The sequence below is a fragment of the Oncorhynchus clarkii genome, chromosome 21, assembly GCF_045791955.1.
Source record: "Oncorhynchus clarkii lewisi isolate Uvic-CL-2024 chromosome 21, UVic_Ocla_1.0, whole genome shotgun sequence".
Taxonomy (NCBI): Eukaryota; Metazoa; Chordata; class Actinopteri; order Salmoniformes; family Salmonidae; genus Oncorhynchus; species Oncorhynchus clarkii.
The window spans coordinates 33,262,216-33,283,864 of NC_092167.1; the positions used below are offsets into that span (position 1 = coordinate 33,262,216).

The following is a 21,649-nucleotide window of genomic DNA, read 5'->3' on the forward strand; positions in this document are numbered from 1 at the left end:
GAGACAAAAGTAATAAACTCTAAACGGCAACAGGTTCATGCACTATTTATCTATCTGGGGCTGATATCCCCTCTCTGGTTTAGCCAGACACCTCACTTGTCAAAGCTGGCAGGGTGACCATGTCTTTATTAAAACTTTGATTAAGTTCCCAAGTTGTCCGTTTCTAAGGGCTGTAGCTATGTAATAAAAGAGACAGGTTATTGAGGGAAGAAGAGAAAGGGAGTAATAAAAAGAAAGTTAGCAGAAAACCCTTTGAAATCCACCCTCCCTTTAGATGTGAAATGGGAGGGAGCAGGTAAAGTTGACAGTGATCAATAACATTAATATAGACTGAGTCTGCTTCTGGCAGAGATGAACGAACTGTTAGAGATACAGTACTGGGATTTAATGTCAAACAGTGGACGGGTTATTGCAGAGGAAAGCCACCAAGAATTGTCCCAGTTGGAGTTAACGAGTGTCAAGTGAGCATAAAAAAAATGCTTAGCTACTGTATATTGAACATACTGTAGCTAGCTAATGTAACTCGATACAGATTTCTTCCTTTATAAGCTTGTCATTTTCTTATTGCAGGGTGGGTTTGCCTCTGAAGGCATGCTAAATCCATCATTTCCTTTCCAAAATTGTACATTTGTATATAAGTAGAATGACTTTTCAGCATTTCACTAGCTAGCTGCAGACCAAATAGAGTTAGCTATCAACTGGTAGCTCCAGTAACGTCGCTAGCTACTTGACAACCACCTTACCTTCCGTCAGGTAGTAACTTTATGTAACTCCACGTGTTCAATGGTTTACCTAGCTTTAACACCTACATCAATACTGTTTATTCATACATACTCTAAAACCACTAGATACGGAATGGCGTGATAAAACAGTTTTGAAGTAAACTGGCTAGACAACTGTATCGGTTTCTTCGATGGTTGTTGGCTCCACTCTCCGGCTTTGTGTTGAGGCGCGCTTGTAGACACGTCTCCATAGAAACGGCACAGGAGAAGGGGGGGGGGGGGGGGGGGCTCCACATGCTCGTAACCCCTTTCTTGTTGCAATCGCACCTTAACGAGAAGACAAGCCCTCTACAACGATGGGGACGTGAGCTTTCATGTCTTAATTTGCTCATAACGAATGATTTCCAGTTGATTGTACGGTAACGTTATCAGCATGTTATCTCGTCAAAAAGAAAATATGGGGGTACAAATTCAGATGAATAGCCATTAGAAATACCATATCACATTGATTTCATGAACAACCAGCACAGTGAGAAATCTAGCAGGTGTGGCAGAGAATAACTACTGCGTGAGCATGCCACGTTTGAGTGAATGCAACCAACTGTCACTGCACATTCGTCAAAATCACTCATCATCATAAACGACAACGGTAGGCCAACCAAGTGACTGCTAATTTAAAAAATGATCGGCATTAGATGTTGCACTTTCTGTAGCGGAAGTGACATATGACATTCCTGTTGATAAAAACAATACATATTATGCTTTGAAAGAGAATCTGACTCACTGCAGGGAGAGTGCCTGGGATGCCAAGGCTTAACCATTGAAACATTTTGCCTTGTGAATGTTAAACTGGACTGGACATATCCAATGTAAACATTGTTAACTGGGGGTGAGGGGGGGGAATCAGGGCCATGGGGTCATCTACTCATTTAAATATAACAAAATACATCCTTACTGTAGTAGGATATTCACTATCTGAACTCCTCTGTTGCTCTCCTCCAATGTATCAATCATGTAAGGATGGAGTGGCATATTGGATAGGGAAAAATAAACTAGGCCTACCCAAAGAACCCTCTCAAATGTCAACATGTAATTCCTATGAGGCTGAAACAAGTTTGAAACATACATTTTTCCAGTCTAACAAATCTGACTTTCACTTTTCAGCATTTTCCACATCTCCAGTTTTTTTAAATGGGCAAGGCGTAAATGGACAGGCACCAGTAAGATTCCTTTCTATTCGTTGACCCTTGAGGATCACACAGCCATAGTGAGCCACTTGCTTTTTACACGAAAGGGTAAGTACCACGTCTGGGATTCCTCTAGACTCTGAAAGACGGAGAGTGCACTCCTTCAACCCTCTCTTGTGCATCAGAATATGGGCACAGGCAGCTCAAAGCTGAAACTTGACAAAAAGCAGCAGGGGAGTTGAAGTTCATGGCCCGCGATTTAGATTTTTTATATTACATTACATTTTAAATTCCCTAAACCCCTTCACATGTTATGTTGGAAACTTTTGGCTGTGATAATGTCACTCAACCTCTAGTGCCCATAACGCATTCAACTCAAATACCTTTCTATTCCACGCACAGATAGTCTGATATCTACAAACAAGGCTGTGCTATGTTGCCTCTCTCGCACACACACAGAAAGAGAGAGAGAGAGAGAGAGAGAACTGTTCAGTCTTTCTATGCTGTCTTGGAAACATCTACACAAACATACATTTTCTTGAAGGTGCAATGCATCTAGTGATGAATTGTTCTGTAGCCTAGCACCAGAGGAAATGGAGGAATAAAGTCTCAAGGCACGGCAAATGAAACAGAATGACACAGCTGTACATTTAAAACACATTTAGAGCTGTGTCGGTATTTGACTCAATGTGTCTTGAGATTTGACTGCATCTCAGAAGGTAACTGAATACACTATTTTGCTAGGTCATATTCCTCACAGTCTGTGTGTGTGGGGGTGTGTGTGGGTGGGTTGGTTGGTGCAACTGCTCTCTGCTAGCTGCTTTTGAGCAGAACGTGAAGGTGAGTCAGCAAGAGGGCTGATGCAGGAGTGAGCAGGACTGATGTGCACACACACACACACACACACACACACACACAACAGCCCGCAGGCTCATCAGCCTCCTGTCAATGGAGCCGTGTGTTTACTCAACCACTGCGCTTTTTACCTTATACTGTACATTACTACTGCAGTGAGGCTTAGTCAGCCCACACACAGCCAGAACAACAGCAAATTGTTATATAAGAGATGAACGAAAATGGGTTTGTTTACCTGGCTTCCCGTTAGACTATGGTTTGATTTAGGGCCAAGTTTTTCCTGGCCATGTGATCCATCTGGGATCTGAGACTGATCAAGGTAAACTCTGGGTGCTTGCCCTGGGTCAAGCGGTCAGGAGAAACTCTGGGCCCTGGCCCTGGGTCACACGGTCAGGTGTCACGACTTCCGCCGAAGTCGGTCCCTCTCCTTGTTCGGGCGGCGTTCTGCGGTCGACGTCACCAGCCTTCTAGCCATCGCCGATCCACTTTTCATTTTCCATTTGTTTGGTCCTTGTCTTACACACCTGGTTTCAATGCCCCAATTACTTGTCCATTATTTAACCCTCTGTTCCCCCATGGTTGTTTGTGAGTGATTGTTTGTTTGTAATACGGTCCGTTATTTTGGGTTCGATTTATTGTGTTGTACTTGTGAATATTTTAGTAAATTATGTTTATTACTCATATCTGCTGTCCCGCGCCTGACTCCTCTACACCAGCTTCACACAGGAACTATTACACCAGGAGAAACTCTGGGCCTTGGCCCTGGGTCACGTGGTCAGGAGAAAAACTCTGGGCGCTGGCCCTGGGTCACGCGGTCAGGAGAAACTCTGGGCCCTAAATCTCGACTGTGCAGCCCTGTACTTTGGAATTAGTAGCTTAGCAAGGCAGTAGTAGTGCTGTGTTACAATATCCGATGCTTCAAGAATGTGCATTAGCAGACCACAGGATGGTTTCTGAGCAGCATATGACATGACCCACTAACAGGACAGATGTTTCTACCCATTTCCACGTTTACCCCCCCCCCCCCCCAAGAAACTAAAACATATTTCCATTTTGGTCACAAACATTGCAGGCCCTCCAGAAGTAATAATGCGTTCTGGATGTCTGTGCGACAAGCAAAGCACTAAGGCATCCATTGGAATCAGCAGAAAACGAGAGGCTAAAACGTTTTAATAAAACATACCTACACACAGGGACACATTCTGTTTTAAGATTAATGGCGAGGAGAGAGTCTCTTTTTTTTCTCCATTCGTTCGTTCCATTTCTCAATAATTCATTTTTGTCGAGATGAAAAATGAAGGATGTATTTCCCTTTGCTTGTTTTGGAGCCTTCGGGACGGCAAGTTTGTTGGGTAAGTGTAGCAGCCAATAGAGGGCCAAGGGTCCTTCTAGGCCCTCATAATCAGTTTGCAATTTGTCTAGACTTAAAGCTCAATATCTTGATGTGTGTTCTAGCCTCTATATCTAGTTTCATAGACCTCTGAAGCTCCAGACTAGCCAATCTATTTTTGTGTGAGGATGATGAATTAGATTTTTTTTTTTAAAGCAGCACTCTGTCTATATCACTGCTGCCTGCTGTCAACAGTTGTTGTTGTCTCAACTCAATTGGCAACAATTGTCTATGTGCCCTCAATTAACTGCTTTATCAGTGCTAAATGCAGGTGTGGGGATTGAGAAATGCAACGCAAAATTGAAAAATAACAGATTTATTGACATGGAAAATAAAGAGCTGTCTCGCTGAAGCGTTGGGGGGGGGGGGGGGAGGCTAACAATATGCAGTGCAGCAATGTTTCATGCTATAAAAAAAATGCCACATAGCATGCAACATAGCACGCAACATAGCAACATAGCATGCAACATAGCCATTTCTTAGCAGTTGATAGTTTTCCTTCACACACACGCCCTGCACTATTGTGATACATCTAAAAGAAATACGAATTCATATAACACTGACGTTGACATCAATAGCCCATAATAAAATGAGCTACATTAAAGTTAACTGGTTGGTTGCCAGAGATTGGTTACAACTTTGTGACACAGTGCTAAATCCCTGGCCTCCATTGGTCCCGATGGAATTAAAAGATTAAAAGGTTCCTGGTCCCACTGTGTTGTTGACAGCAGTTCTGGCTCATTAGAGACATTAACATTAAGCCAGGCCCATCAATAACCACTTGGCTGAGCGATCACTCTTCTCAGGACACACAAGCACACACACACACACACACACACACACACAGGAGCACACAATCATATCTATCACACACTGACACACAATAATCGTTCCTCCAGTAGACGCCCAGGGGACCAGGGGAGGGGGTGCCTCTAGCCAGCTTATCTGGCCCACAGAGAGCACCCTTCATCTGCCCGACATGCCACCTGGTCTGCCTACCTCCGCCTGTCTCCTGGAATGACTCAGGGTGTTTCAGTGTCTCCGTCTGTGACTGTTAGAGTCCTGTTGTTGTTCAAGTCTGTCAACTGATGCCGTATCGGTTTGTCAGAATGTCAGCTTGTTTGTCAGTTTGTTACTGTGGACTCTCTCACCAGTGACGAGAGAACCTGTGTGTGTGTGTGTGTGTGTCTGTCTGTGTGTCTGTGTGTGTGTACGTCTGTCTGTGTGTGTGTATGTACCAGTCTCTCTAACTTAGTATTTTCAGTATTTCTGTCCATTACTTTCATTCATGTGTGCCAGAGAGGGTGTTATTCGTCAGTGTAAAGACGTGACAGCCAGCTAGTCGCAGCCTGATAATGTGTCACAGTGAGTGGCAGTGCCAGTCTCACTGGGCCAGCAGTCAGTCAGCCTACAAAACACAATGTCTAACTGTCTGATAGTCGGCTGGGTTTTGTGGATGTGTGTCAGTGAGAGAGAGAGGGTCGAGAGAGAGAGAGAGAGAGAGAGAGAGAGAGGGAGAGAGAGAGAGGCAAATGATTGTCAGTCCCAATTGTAACAGCTTGTGTGTCTGTGAGTACAGAGAGAGAAAGTGAGTCTGAGGGGCCTATGATTGTCATGTAGTCTCCGGAGGTCCCACTACAGCTCATCATGCAGGGCGGGCCCCCAAGCCTGGTCCAGGGCCCCCCATAAGTAGCAGGGCCCCTGTAGTGTTGTCCCTCACCAGGACCAAGAAGAAGTGGTCGGCGTAGAACAGCTTGGGCTTCTCCGCCTTCTCGTCCCCCAGCTTGGTCGCTCCCTCCCCAGCCTCAGAGCCCAGCTCCAGGGAGGCCCAGTGAAGGACAGCCCCTAGATGGAGCCCTTTCCCCTTTCTATGGCCCTAGGCCACGGAGGCCCCAGAGAAATCAGAGGCCTTCTGGTCCCAGGCGTCGATCAGGCCCAGTGTAGACAGCTTTTTCTGTGTTCAACATAAACCAGAGAGAAGGACAATCAGTACTTTGGACATGGACTGACACAAAACTCTATTAAATTCCCCAACTACAACCTCCTAACTCTCCTCTAGAACATGTCCCGTGTCAGGAGACACCATCTCAGGGCGTCTGCTTCCCTCGCTGCTTAATTATGCAAGCAAAGTCCAAACAATGTCGAGTGGAAGCAGATTTAAAAATGTCATGATGCGATGACATACGGCGAGGGAGGAAAATAAACATGGCCATCTTCCAAACTCGCGAATCGTCTAAAGAAATATAAACAAAACAAACCAAATGTACAGTCTATCAAAACCAAAATATTTTCCCCCAAATTCAATCAAACACTGACAGATGACCTTGTTGCGACGTTTCGGTACAAACGCGATGTCTGGAGCTGCCGTGTGTGTGTGTGTATCGTAGAGACGGGCAGGGAAGTGTCCCATGAATAATGTACGAAGGATGGTTCTATGACTCGTGACCTCACCATGCAGCCACCTCCTTTGTTGTGCCTTTCATATGAATTCCAACACGGTGACAACACGGTGACAGCTAGTTTTTACTTCCACACGCAGAACAGAGGACCACTCACACGCCATATGACAGGCTACCACAGAGGGTAGCAGGGGGAGGTAGATAGAGGGGAGGCAGAGGTGCGTAGGGGGAAGAAAGAGGGCAGGGGGGGTACAAGCCGAGGGAGGTTGAGGACAGAGAAGTGAGTGAGGATGCTGTTTTCGTGCATTCTGGGTAGCCTGTTGTGGACACGACCACCTTTGTTGAAAATGATTCACTATCTAATCTTGTCCCATCTGACAGTTCACTATACGAACCACAGACAATTTGGTATTATTCACATGAAGCAAAACATTTATACCAGACTTTCAGCAGTTTTGAAAGTGATTTTCATGCCTCCATGAGACTCAATAGAAAGGAGACTGTTCTATAGTTCTATAGGAAGTCGATGTAGCAGTAAGAGTGGGCTAGTTATTAATAGGACAGGGACCTGGTCAGTTTGTGTTACCTGCTTTAACGTGGACAACTGGATCCACTGCTTCCATATAACATGATGCGTGTCCCTGTTCTGTTCCCCCCCCTCCTGTGCTCTCACAGCCTGTCCACACACACACACACACACCTCCCAATCTGTCTGCTTGAGTTCATGGTCAACATGCCCTTGAGACGGACAGTGAGAGAGTCCTTGTTTTTCCACACACCACCCCCTGCTCTCTAATGCACTTCTATTGTCCTCATCTATTATTCGTCCCTCCTTCTCCTCTCTTCCGCCCTCCACCACTTCATCACTGTCTCTCGCCGGTGCTCTGCCACCTCTGTGGCATCCACATCCCTCATCCACATCCCTTGTCTGTCCCTCCTGCCTCTATTTTATCCTGCTCTGTCTTGCTCCCTTCATTTGTCACTCAGTCTTTTTCCCTTTCTCAGGTCATCCTTCTCTTTTTGGACGTTCGCTCCCTGGTTTACATCGCTCTCCCTCCCTCTCTTTCGCCATCTGCAATCGTTCCAAGGTTTTCTGGTGCCTTATCTTCCAGTTAACAGACATGGACTTAAAACTAGTGACTAACCTCACTTCTAGGAAGACAAATGTTCTACACACCACGGTCAACAGCCTGAAGAAAGGGAGAATTCTCCTAGCCTTATCCCAGATCTGTTTGTACGGTCTTGCCTGCTCCTATGGTTATTGTCACCCATTGGCAATGCAGATTTAGGATCAGGTTACCTCTCCTCCTCCTCCTTAACTAACTGCATGTAAAGTTCTCTCTTTTAAGGGGAGGATGTCAGTTAGTCCCTGTTGGCCTGACCTTAAGCAGCCCGTTTCCACGGCAGCAGCTAACATGGGCACCGTGTCTCACCACTGTCGTACTGACACCAGAAATTACAGTCACGCGGTGACATTAGCAGGCAACTTCTTGCGACTCCCATATAAATAGACCACCACTTTCTCTTGTCTCTTCATCTCCCCCTCCCTCCCTCATCAACTGCTCCCTCCATCCAACGGCGCCTAAGCTCATTCTGGTGGAAGACAAAAGCTCAGAGGGGCTCTGTCTGTTGTTAATGTTTAAAATGTAAGTGTGGCTGTCGCACCGTGGTACGGCAGTACGGGTGACACTGGTTCCCTAGGGCCAGGGCAGGGCTCCAGAAGGCATGCTTTGGGGAGATGTAGGACACTACAGCAGAAATGTGGCCTTCTGGGAGCTCTGTTGAACTAAATCTATGAGGTGTGTGTGTGTGTGTGTGTGTGTGTGTGTGTGTGTGTGTGTGTGTGTGTGTGTGTGTGTGTGTGTGTGTGTGTGTGTGTGTGTGTGTGTGTGTGTGTGTGTGTGTGTGTGTGTGTGTGTGCATAGCGTTGTCCATTGAGATCTGCTTTCGCCAAGCTATTAGAAGACAATTTTTGCTAAAGGCATTGTCAGTACCCGTTCACTATGCAGGATGGGCTCCCCCTGACTCCGTTTCCTCCTTATCCCAGAGCTCTATATTCGCCTTCAGCGCTGTCTGGGTCTTGGAAGCATGGCAACTCTCTTGTGTGGTGTGCTCGGTATCCAAATTAATTAGTCGGACGATTGAGGAGAGTAAGTGGCTGCTGGATGAGCCTTTGGATGACAGAGTTGAGAGGCGAGGAGCGGGGTGAGTCAGGCCTGGGAGGGCGAGGAAATGAGGGGAGTTGGATGCAGCTGTAAAGGGCCATAGTCTTCTCTCTGCTGGTATTTAAAGAGATGGAGAGGGATAGAGAGGGCTCGATGGGCCCCATGTGATAGAGAGTGACAGATGAAGAGAGGACGAGGCACGATAGAAAGAGAGATAAGGGGGTTAAGGAGGAGACAGTGAGCGGAGGGATGGTTGTTCTAACAGCCACTCATCTCTTGCCTGACTCTGCTTGCACAGCACCAGTTGCTATGGGACTAGCCTGATATAACAAAGGGTAAATAAATAAACATACACTCAGCTCACGCTTTCATTTCCCCCTTTCTCCCATTTCTCCCCTGTCTATCCTTCACTCCTCTGGCATATTCTACCTCTCCTTTATGTCTTTCTCCCTCTGTTCGCTTCTCTTTCTTCAGCCAACCTTGCTTTATAATTCATCGGAGGGATGCACAATCTCCCATCATGCTTAACAGCATAAACAACAATCTAATTAAAAATATAAAACAAAAGGGTTGCATAATGCAGGGATGAGAGCGGTGCAACACGCACACACACACACACACACACACACGCGTGTCCTGCGTTTTGGACGTCTCTAGTGGCAGAGCACGTGGGAGTACAAAAGTTGTAGAACGTAGAACGTGTGTGTGTGTGTGTGTGTGTGTGTGTGTGTGTGTGTGTGTGTGTGTGTGTGTCATTGTCAGGAGTGCCTCAGCCCACAGAGACACATGTTTAATTCAACCCTATAAAGAAAGTCAGAGCTCACCTCAGGACACCCTCTTGAAAGCCTCAAAGCTCCTCTCACTCTTAATCAGCAGCCAGCGTCTCCCTCCCTCCCTCCCTCCCTCCGACACTGATGTCTTATTTTCATGGCCCTCTACCTCTCCTCACTCCTCTCCTCACTCCTCTCCTCCGCTCTGTCGATACCTTCTCTTATTCATCCTTCCCTCTCATCCCTCCGTACCTGGCCTCCATCCCCTCGTTCATTTACATTTCCCTCTATACCTCTCCTCTACCTCTCCTCACTCCTCCGCTCTGTCGATACCTTCTCTTATTCATCCTTCCCTCTCATCCCTCCGTACCTGGCCTCCATCCCCTCGTTCATTTACATTTCCCTCTATACCTCTCCTCTACCTCTCCTCACTCCTCTCCTCCGCTCTGTCGATACCTTCTTTTATTCATCCTTCCCTCTCATCCCTCCGTACCTGGCCTCCATCCCCTCGTTCATTTACATTTCCCTCTATACCTCTCCTCTACCTCTCCTCACTCCTCTCCTCCGCTCTGTCGATACCTTCTCTTATTCATCCTTCCCTCTCATCCCTCCGTACCTGGCCTCCATCCCCTCGTTCATTTACATTTCCCTCTATACCTCTCCTCTACCTCTCCTCTCCTACACTCCTCTGTCGATACCTTCTTTTATTCATCAGGAGAGGGGTGGCAGGATTGGGGGGAAACATATGATTTTAAAAAATGAGGGATTTTAGAAATTATGCAAACAATTATTTTGATAGAAACCCCAATCTATCTGCAGTATTAAAGCACCTTCAAATAGAAATAAAACGATTTAAAACTAAATTCATCCCCCTGTCTCATCCCTCCAACACCTTGTTCGTTTACATGGCCCTCTACGTCTCCTCTGCCTCTCCTCCGCTCTCTCAATACCTTCTGGGTAAATCCATTTGAATTCAATCACTTTTTCAACAGCATCCCTTTGGAATGAAACAAAACTTTCCATACATGTTTTCATCACTGGACATACAAACGGTTGCATTTTAAAAGCTTACTGTGGGGTCAAACTATTTTCTTAGTTCTTTAAAAAAAAGTTTGAAAATATATATATATATATTTATTTTTTAAACCTTAACATCAATTATCGCAAAACGAGTAAACTCAGATTTATTTTTATAGTCACATATGTTGTAGATTAGACCCTATTTCACATCAGCTGAGGTTTTAGTGTTGCGCCGCCATCTGCTGAGACACAACATGCTCTTGAAAACACTGTGGGTGTCATTAAATTCGTAGGGGGGAAAAAACACAATTTAACTGGTACACCAGTGACCTTTCAATTGAATTCAAATTAGAACTTCAAATGACTTCCACAAAGATGACTGACTGTCCACCCACCATTCGAATATCAACTGCAATGGTCATGTCTATTCTATTATCTGTCTTTTCTAGGATTTCAACAGGTTTCTTATGGAGGATTGACGGTATCATTTAAAACAGATCATCCCATTCAAGTCAACATTCTCTGATGTGTGGACCTCCAGCCATCTTTGTGGTACCATTTGAAAGTTGAAAATGACATTTTATTCAAATGTTAGTACACTTATCAGCCTAAACATGACACCCACCCTGTATTTACGACCACGTTGTGTCTCAACCGCTGGCAGGCACAACACAAAAACATTTGATAATGTAAAATAGGGTGTAAGCTACAACATACAGTACAAACGTGTGGACAAACATACTCATTCAAGGGTTTTGCTTCTTTTTTTCTTTTTTATTTCACACTCTTGGCATTCTCTCAACTAGCTTCACCTGGAATGCTTTTCCAATAGTCTTGTAGGAGTTCCTACATATGCTGAGCACTTGTTGGCTAGTTTTCCTTCACTCTGCGGGGTATTGGGTTGAGGTCGGGTGATTGTGGAGGCCAGGTCATCTGATGCAGCACTCCATCACTCTCCTTATTGGTAAAATAACCCTTACCCGGCCTGGAGGTGTGTTGGGTCATTGTCCTGTTGAAAAACAAATGATAGTCCCACTAAGTGCAAACCTGATGGGATGGCGTATCGCTGCAGAATGCTATGGAAGCCATGCTGGTTAAGTGTGCCTTGATTTCTAAATAAATCACAGACAGTGTCACCAGCAAAGCACCCCCACACCATCACACCTCCTCCTCCATGCTTCATGGTGGGAACCACACATGCAGAGATCATCAGTTCACCTACTCTGCGTCTCACAAAGATACGGCAGTTGGAACCCAAAATCTCAAATTTGGACTCCAGACCAAAGGACAGATTTTCACCGGTCTAATGTCCATTGCTCATGATTCTTGGCCCAAGCAAGTCTCTTATTTTTATTGGTGTCCTTTAGTAGTGGTTTCTTTGTAGCAATTCGACCATGTAGGCCTGATTCATGCAGTCATCTCTGAACAGTTGATGTTGAGATGTGTCTGTTACTTAAACTCTGTGAAGCATTTATTTGGGCTGCAATCTGAGGTGCAGTTAACTCTAATGAACTTATCCTCTGGAGCAGTTGTAACTCTGGGTCTTCCTTTCCTGTGGTGGTCCTCATGAGAGCCAGTTTCATCACAGCGCTTGATGGTTTTTGCGACTGCACTTGAAGAAATTTTCCGGATTGACTGACCTTCATGTCTTAAAGTAATGATGGACTGTCGTTTCTCTTTGCTTATTTTAGCTGTTCTTGCCATAATATGGACTTTTACCAAATAGGGCTATCTTCTGTATACCACCCTTGTCACAAAACAACTGATTGGCTCAAACGCGTTAAAAAGGAAAGAAATTCCACAAATTTACTTTGAACAAGGCACACCTGTTAATTGAAATACATTCCAGGTGACTACCTCATGAAGCTGGTTGAGAGAATGCCACGAGTGTGCAAAGCTGTCATTAAGTGTGAAGAATCTCAAATCAAAAATATATTTTGATTTGTTTAACACTCTTTTGGTTACTACATGATTCCATATATGTTATTTCATAGTTTTGATGTCTTCACTATTATTCTACAATGTAGAAAATTGTAAAAATAAAGAAAAACCCTAAAATGAGTCCAAATTTTGACTGGTACTGTATCTGGATATCGAAAAGAAAATTGGAGTTTACGTGTTTTTAGATAATTGGTGTAAAAGAGGAAATAAATACATGTTTTTATTACAAAACCTTTTTATTTTTTATTATAAAATAGTTTGACAACCCTGTTTGTAAGCTTTTAAATGATTTAAATCTCAACCTTTTATATTTTACAGTGATAAGGATATAGATATCTCATGGTATGATGGAGTATGCAAAATGGGTCAACTTTGAGTATCTCCTTATCTCCTGAATGCTTTGGCAAAGTCACTTTCTGAGCTCTTCTACAAATATGTATGGAAGGTTTCGTTCAAATCAAAAGGGGTTCTGTCAAAAAGTGAGTGACCTCCAACCTCGTTAAAGAGTGGCCAGGGTCTCTGTCTCTCTCTCTCCACCGTGCCATGGCTCCTCCATCCCAGCCTGCCCTTCACCAGAGAAGAGAGCGAACGAGTGAACCGAAGGTTATTTTTAGTAGCTTCCGCGTTCCACCTTGTCCCCCAGCGCTCGACCCAGCGCCCCTCCCTCCACTCCCTCCCCCCATCCCTCCTCTACCTCCTACCCCCTCGCCTGCTGAATGTCACTCCTATTTAGGTCAGCAGGACCACTGAACGATGCCACATTAGTACACATGTAATGTGATGGGAGCCGCGATTGGGACAGAACTAGGAGGACTCAAGAGTCTTAACAGAGATCAAGAGTAAAGGATGACTACACAGGCTGAGGATGGGATGATGGGCCAGAAAGAATCATAAATGAGTCAGGGGAAGTGTTGTGTGTGTGTATTTGTCTCTCCGTGCGTGTGTATGGCGAAATAGGGTTGAATGCTTAGTCACTGCCAGAATCCCCTAGCGTGCCAAGCGTCTAGGTTCTCCTCCAATAACGATGTACAGAAAACGCTAGAACATCGAGCTTACGCTACGAGTCTAATGACAGAATGACAGCGAGCGAATCAGCTCTCGGGGGCTGATCATCAGAAGAAAACTTTTGTCGGTTCCAGATGTTCTACCGTTCCCTCCTCTCCTCTCTCATCCCCCTCTCTGTATTCTGAGCTGTCCTGACTTCTGACAGGCAGAGAGGTAAACAGTATAAACGTGGTGTAATGACCAATATTTGCTCAGCCCAATTGAAGGAGTAGTGAGCTTGAGAGAGAAACAGAGAGAGAGAGAGAGAGACAGACAGACAGACAGACAGACAGACAGACAGACAGACAGACAGAGTGATAGAGGGAGAGGCTCTTAGAGCGTTCACAGTCCTATCAGATCACAGCAAAATCCCACTAGTTGAACAGAGCTTTGTTCCGTCATGAGGCATCAAATCCAAAGGAACTGAATAATATTAAGAAATGGTATAGATAGGAAGGAAGGTAGTGTGGAAATCTACCAAAAAACTATGAGGCAACAACAAATGAAATCCCTTCTAGACAATTTCCTGGACAAAATATTTCACTGTAATAGCGAAGATGGTACTTAGCAGTAGAAAACCTAAACAATATATTTGACCTCTCAGCTTCCCTATCAAATCTAAACTTGTCAAGCAGACAACCTAAGAAAATTAACAACAATGAAAATGGTTTGATGAAGAATGCAAAAACCTAAGAAAGAAATTGAGAAACCTGTCCAACCAAAAACATAAAGACCCAGAAAACCTGAGTCTACGCCTTCACTATGGTGAATCACAAAACAAAAAAATATAGAAATACACTACGGAAAAAGAAGGAACAGCACGTCAGAAATCAGCTCAGTGTAATTGAAGAATCCATAGAATCTAACCACTTCAGGGAAAATTAGAATAATCTAAACAAACAACAACAAGAAGAGTTATCTATCCAAAACGGAGATGTACGGATAAACTACTTCTCCAATCTTTTTGGCTCTATAACAAAGAACAAACAGCAAAAACATATGCATGATCAAATACAAATCTTAGAATTAACTATTAAAGACTACCAGAGCCCACTGAATTCTCCAATTAAATTGAATGAACTATAGGAGAAAATACAAACCCTCAGTCCAACCCAAAATGGCCTGTGCAGTTGATGGTATCCGAAATGAAATGATAAAATATATAGACCACAAATTCCAAATGGCTATACTTAAACTCTTTAACATCATCCTCAGCTCTGGCATATTCCCCAATATTTTGAACCAAGGACTGATTGCCCCAATCCACAAATGTGGAGACAAATTTGACCCCAATAACTACCGTGGGATACTGTATGTGTCAACAGCAACCTTGGGAAAACTCTCTGCATTGTCATTAACAGCAGACTCGTACATTTCCTCAGTGAAAACAATATACTGAGCAAATGTCAAATTGGCTTTTTACCAAAATAGCATACGGCAGACCACGTATTCACACTGCACACCCTAATTGACAGACAAACCAACCAAAACAAAGGCAAAGTCATCTCATGCTTTTTTGTTTCAAAAAAAGTTTTAGACTCAATTTGGCATGAGGATCTGCTATACAAATTGATGGAAAGTGGTGTTGTGGGAAAAACAAACGACATTGTAAAATCCATGTAGACAAACCCTGTGTGCAGTTAAAATAGGTTAAAAAAACACACACACATTTCTTCCCACAGGGCCGTGGGGCGAGACAGGGATACAGCTTAAGCCCCCACCCTCTTCAACATATATATCAACGAACTGGTGAGGGCACTAGAACAGTCTGCAGCACCCAACCTCACCCTATTAGAATCTGAAGTCAAAGGTCTACTGTTTTCTGATGATCTGGTCCGTCTGTCCACAACCAAGGAGGACCTACCAGCACCTAGATCTTCTGCACAGATTCTGCCAGACCTGGGCCCTGAAAGTAATACTCAGTAAGACAAAAATAATGCTGTTCCAAAAAAGGTCCAGTTGCCAGGACCACAAATACAAATTCCATCTAGAGCACACAAAAAACTATACATACCTTAGCCTAAACATCAGCGCCACAGGTAACTTCCAAAAAGCTGTGAACGAGACAAGCCAAGAAGGGCATTCTATGCCATCAAAAGGAACATAAAATTCGACATACCAATTAGGATCGGGCAAAGAATACTTGAATCAGTTATAGAACCCATTGACCTTTATGGTTGTGAGGTCTGGGGTCCGCTCACCAACCAAGAATTCACAAAATGGGACAAACACCAAATTGAGACTCTGCATGCAGAATTCTGCAAAAATATCCCCAGTGTACAATGTAAAATACCAAATGATGCATGTAGAGAAGAATTAGGCAGATACCCGCCAATTATCAAAATCCAGAAAAGAGCCATTAAATTCTACAACCACCTAAAAGGAAGCGATTCCCAAACCTACCATAACAAAGCCATCACCTACAGAGAAATTAACCTGGAGAAGAGCCCCCTAAGCAAGCTGGTCCTGGGGCTCTGTTCACAAACACAAACAGACCCCACAGAGGCCCAGGACAGCAACAAATTTAGACCCAACCAAATCATGAGAAAACAAAAAGATAATTACTTGACACATTGGAAAGAATTAACAAAAAAACAGAGCAAACTAGAATGCTATTTGGCCCTACACAGAGAGTACACAGCGGCGGAATACCTGACCACTGTGACTGACCCAAAATTAAGGAAATCTTTGACTATGTACAGACTCAGTGAGCATTGCTATTGAGAAAGGCAGCCGAAGGCAGACCTGGCTCTCAAGAGAAGACAGGCTATTTGCACACTGCCCACAAAATGAGGTGGAAACTGAGCTGCACTTCCTAACCTCCTGCCAAATGTATGAGACACATATTTACCTCAGATTACACAAACCCACAAAGAATTGAAAAACAAATCTCATTTTGATAAACTCCCATATCTATGAGGTGAAATACCACAGTGTGCCATCACAGCAGCAAGATTTGTGACCCGTTGTCACAAGAAAATAAAAAAAGGACAACCATTGAACAAACCCCATTGTAAATACAAACCATAAGTTTATTTATTTCAACTTTTGTACTTTTGTGAATGTAATGTTTACTGTTAATTTTGATAGTTTATTTCACTTTTGTTTATTATATAATTCACTTGCTTTTGCAATGCTAACATATGTTCCCCATGCCAATAGAAGAGAGACAGAATGAGAGAGAGAGAGAGAGAGAGAGAGAGAGAGAGAGAGAGAGAGAGAGAGAGAGAGAGAGAGAGAGAGAGAGAGAGAGAGAGAGAGAGAAAAAAGAGTGAGAGAGAGAGAAAGAAAGAAAGAGAGTGAGAGAGAGAGATAAAGAAAGATAGATAAACAAAGTGAGAGAGAAAGAGTAGAGAGAGAGACAGCGTGAGAGAGCGAGAGAGAAAGAAACAAACAAAGAAAGAGAGTGAGAGAGAGCGCCCCGAGAGTACGAGGGAAAGACAAGGGATCAACTCTAATATCTGCGGGCTAGGCAATATACTGTAGGCAATATGTAGTGTATTTGCTTAGTGTGAACTCCTAGCCCCTAAGCAAAAAAGTACTTGAGTGTGTAGCCTTCTCTGTTGCTTTCCTATCCAAGTAGCCATGGTCCCAGAGGGCTGTTCTAGTCTTTAGTCTAGGTCAGCCTCCCAAACGGCACCCTACTACCTATATAGAGCACTACTTTTGACAAGAGGGCCCTGGTCAAAAGTAGTGCACTGCCCTATAAAGAGAATAGGGAGTCATTTGGGACACAGCCTCGGACAGCCTCCTCTCCCGAGCCTGTCAGTCAGAGAGCCTGTCCTCTTCACATTAATGTCAAAAGCGTGTTCCTCCCAGCAGAGCTGAGCAGAGGTACATGGCAGCCCCAGTCTGTGGACATCTGATGCTGGTTAGGGGTGTGTGTGTGTGTGTGTGTGTGTGTAAAGCTCCTCCATCACGCTGCTACTCTACACCTCTACACTGCAGACGACATGATAGGATCCACTTCTCAGTCCACTCCAGGGGAAAGGGTTTTCTCTGTATCTGTTATGTCGAACTAACCTCCCTCTCAATTCAAGTCAATTCAATTCATTTTTTGGTCATGTAGTGGATGTGGACACCTGCTCGTCGAACATCTCATTCCAAAATCATGGACATTAATATGGAGTTGGTCTCCCCCTTTGCTGCTAGAACAGCCTCCACTCTTCTGGGAAGGCTTTCCACTAGATGTTGGAACATTGCTGCGGGGACTTGCTTCCATTCAGACACAATAGCATTAGTGAGCTGGGGCACAGATGTTGGGTGATTAGGCCTGGCTCGCAGTGGCATTCCAATTCATCACAAAGGTGTTCGATGGGATTGAGGTCAGGGCTCTGTGCAGGCCAGTCAAGTTCTTCTACACTGATCTCAACAAACCATTTCTGTACGGACATCGCTTTGTGCACGCAGGCATTGTCATGCTGAAACAGGAAAGGGCCTTCCCCAAACTGTTGCCACAAAGAAGGAAGCACAGAATCATCTAGAATGTCATTGTATGCTGTAGCTTCCGATCAACAGTTATCTTGCTGACGTTGCATCCAGAGGCAGTTTGGATCTCGGTAGTGAGAGTTGCAACCGAGGACAGACTATTTTTACAGTTCAGCACTCGGCGGTCCCGTTCTGTGAGCTTGTGTGGCCTACCACTTTGTGGCTAAGCCGTTGTTGCTCCTGGACGTTTCCACTTCACAATAACAGCACTTATAGTTAACCTGGGTAGCTCAAGCAGGGCAGAAATTTGACGAACTGACTTGTTTTGAAGACAAAGGTGCCACGTTGAAAGTCATTGAGCTCTTCAGTAAGGCTATTCCAAATCAAATCAAATCAAATCAAATTTTATTTGTCACATATACATGGTTAGCAGATGTTAATGCGAGTGTAGCGAAATGCTTGTGCTTCTAGTTCCGACAATGCAGTAATAACCAACAAGTAATCTAACTAACAATTCCAAAACTACTGTCTTGTACACAGTGTGAGGGGATAAAGAATATGTACATAAGGATATATGAATGAGTGATGGTACAGAGCAGCATAGTCAAGATACAGTAGATGGTATCGAGTACAGTATATACATATGAGATGAGTATGTAAACAAAGTGGCATAGTTAAAGTGGCTAGTGATACATGTATTACATAAGGATACAGTCGATGATATAGAGTACAGTATATACGTATGCATATGAGATGAATAATGTAGGGTAAGTAACATTATATAAGGTAGCATTGTTTAAAGTGGCTAGTGATATATTTACATCATTTCCCATCAATTCCCATTATTAAAGTGGCTGGAGTTGAGTCAGTGTCAGTGTGTTGGCAGCAGCCACTCAATGTTAGTGGTGGCTGTTTAACAGTCTGATGGCCTTGAGATAGAAGCTGTTTTTCAGTCTCTCGGTCCCAGCTTTGATGCACCTGTACTGACCTCGCCTTCTGGATGATAGCGGGGTGAACAGGCAGTGGCTCGGGTGGTTGATGTCCTTGATGATCTTTATGGCCTTCCTGTGACATCGGGTGGTGTAGGTGTCCTGGAGGGCAGGTAGTTTGCCCCCGGTGATGCGTTGTGCAGACCTCACTACCCTCTGGAGAGCCTTACGGTTGAGGGCGGAGCAGTTGCCGTACCAGGCGGTGATACAGCCCGCCAGGATGCTCTCGATTGTGCATCTGTAGAAGTTTGTGAGTGCTTTTGGTGACAAGCCAAATTTCTTCAGCCTCCTGAGGTTGAAGAGGCGCTGCTGCGCCTTCTTCACGATGCTGTCTGTGTGAGTGGACCAATTCAGTTTGTCTGTGATGTGTATGCCGAGGAACTTAAAACGTGCTACCCTCTCCACTACTGTTCCATCGATGTGGATAGGGGGGTGTTCCCTCTGCTGTTTCCTGAAGTCCACAATCATCTCCTTAGTTTTGTTGACGTTGAGTGTGAGGTTATTTTCCTGACACCACACTCCGAGGGCCCTCGCCTCCTCCCTGTAGGCCGTCTCGTCATTGTTGGTAATCAAGCCTACCACTGTTGTGTCGTCCGCAAACTTGATGATTGAGTTGGAGGCGTGCGTGGCCACGCAGTCGTGGGTGAACAGGGAGTACAGGAGAGGGCTCAGAACGCACCCTTGTGGGGCCCCAGTGTTGAGGATCAGCGGGGAGGAGATGTTGTTGCCTACCCTCACCACCTGGGGGCGGCCCGTCAGGAAGTCCAGTACCCAGTTGCACAGGGCGGGGTCGAGACCCAGGGTCTCGAGCTTGATGACGAGCTTGGAGGGTACTATGGTGTTGAATGCCGAGTTGTAGTCAATGAACAGCATTCTCACATAGGTATTCCTCTTGTCCAGATGGGTTAGGGCAGTGTGCAGTGTGGTTGAGATTGCATCGTCTGTGGACCTATTTGGGCGGTAAGAAAATTGGAGTGGGTCTAGGGTGTCAGGTAGGGTGGAGGTGATATGGTCCTTGACTAGTCTCTCAAAGCACTTCATGATGACGGAAGTGAGTGCTACGGGGCGGTAGTCGTTTAGCTCAGTTACCTTAGCTTTCTTGGGAACAGGAACAATGGTGGCCCTCTTGAAGCATGTGGGAACAGCAGACTGGTATAGGGATTGATTGAATATGTCCGTAAACACACCGGCCAGCTGGTCTGCGCATGCTCTGAGGGCGCGGCTGGGGATGCCGTCTGGGCCTGCAGCCTTGCGAGGGTTAACACGTTTAAATGTCTTACTCACCTCGGCTGCAGTGAAGGAGAGACCGCATGTTTTCGTTGCAGGCCGTGTCAGTGGCACTGTATTGTCCTCAAAGCGGGCAAAAAAGTTATTTAGTCTGCCTGGGAGCAGGACATCCTGGTCCGTGACTGGGCTGGATTTCTTCCTGTAGTCCGTGATTGACTGTAGACCCTGCCACATGACTCTTGTGTCTGAGCCGTTGAATTGAGATTCTACTTTGTCTCTGTACTGACGCTTAGCTTGTTTGATAGCCTTGCGGCGGGAATATCTGCACTGTTTGTATTCGGTCAGGTTACCAGACACCTTGCCCTGATTAAAAGCAGTGGTTCGTGCTTTCAGTTTCACGCGAATGCTGCCATCAATCCACGGTTTCTGGTTAGGGAATGTTTTAATTGTTGCTATGGGAACGACATCTTCAACGCACGTTCTAATGAACTCGCACACCGAATCAGCGTATTCGTCAATGTTGTTGTCTGACGCAATACGAAACATGTCCCAGTCCACGTGGTGGAAGCAGTCTTGGAGTGTGGAGTCAGCTTGGTCGGACCAGCGTTGGACAGACCTCAGCGTGGGAGCCTCTTGTTTTAGTTTCTGTCTGTAGGCAGGGATCAACAAAATGGAGTCGTGGTCAGCTTTTCCGAAAGGGGGGCGGGGCAGGGCCTTATATGCGTCGCGGAAGTTAGAGTAACAATGATCCAAGGTCTTTCCACCCCTGGTTGCGCAATCAATATGCTGATAAAATTTAGGGAGTCTTGTTTTCAGATTAGCCTTGTTAAAATCCCCAGCTACAATGAATGCAGCCTCCGGATAAATGGTTTCCAGTTTGCAAAGAGTCAAATAAAGTTCATTCAGAGCCATCGATGTGTCTGCTTGGGGGGGGATATATACGGCTGTGATTATAATCGAAGAGAATTCTCTTGGTAGATAATGCGGTCTACATTTGATTGTGAGGAATTCTAAATCAGGTGAACAGAAGGATTTGAGTTCCTGTATGTTTCTTTCATCACACCATGTCACGTTAGTCATAAGGCATACGCCCCCGCCCCTCTTCTTACCAGAAAGATGTTTGTTTCTGTCTGCGCGATGCGTGGAGAAACCCGTTGGCTGCACCGCCTCGGATAGCGTCTCTCCAGTGAGCCACGTTTCCGTGAAGCAAAGAACGTTACAGTCTCTGATGTCCCTCTGGAATGCTACCCTTGCTCGGATTTCATCAACCTTGTTGTCAAGAGACTGCCAATGTTTGTCTATGGAGATTGCATAGCTGTGTGCTTGATTCTTATACACCTGTCAGCAAAGGGTGTGGCTGAAGTAGCCAAATCCACTAATTTGAAGGGGTGTCTACATACTTTTGTATATATACTGTATGTTTACATTGCCAAAGCAAGTGAAATAGATGATAAACAAAAGTGAAATAAACAAAATGAACAGTAAACATTACACTCACAAAAGGAATAGAGA

The 21,649-nt window shown here is 44.9% G+C and overlaps 1 protein-coding gene across 1 annotated transcript in view; it reads right to left on the minus strand.

Annotated features, from left to right (window-relative positions):
* Positions 1–5,789: 5,789 nt before the first annotated feature.
* LOC139379195 (serine (or cysteine) peptidase inhibitor, clade H, member 2) overlaps positions 5,790–21,649 on the minus strand; it is a 67,446-nt gene continuing 51,586 nt past the window's right edge. Inside the window, 2 exon segments of the mRNA XM_071122013.1 lie at positions 5,790–5,837; positions 5,839–6,108. Of these exon segments, the coding sequence (XP_070978114.1) occupies positions 5,790–5,837; positions 5,839–6,108 (318 nt within the window).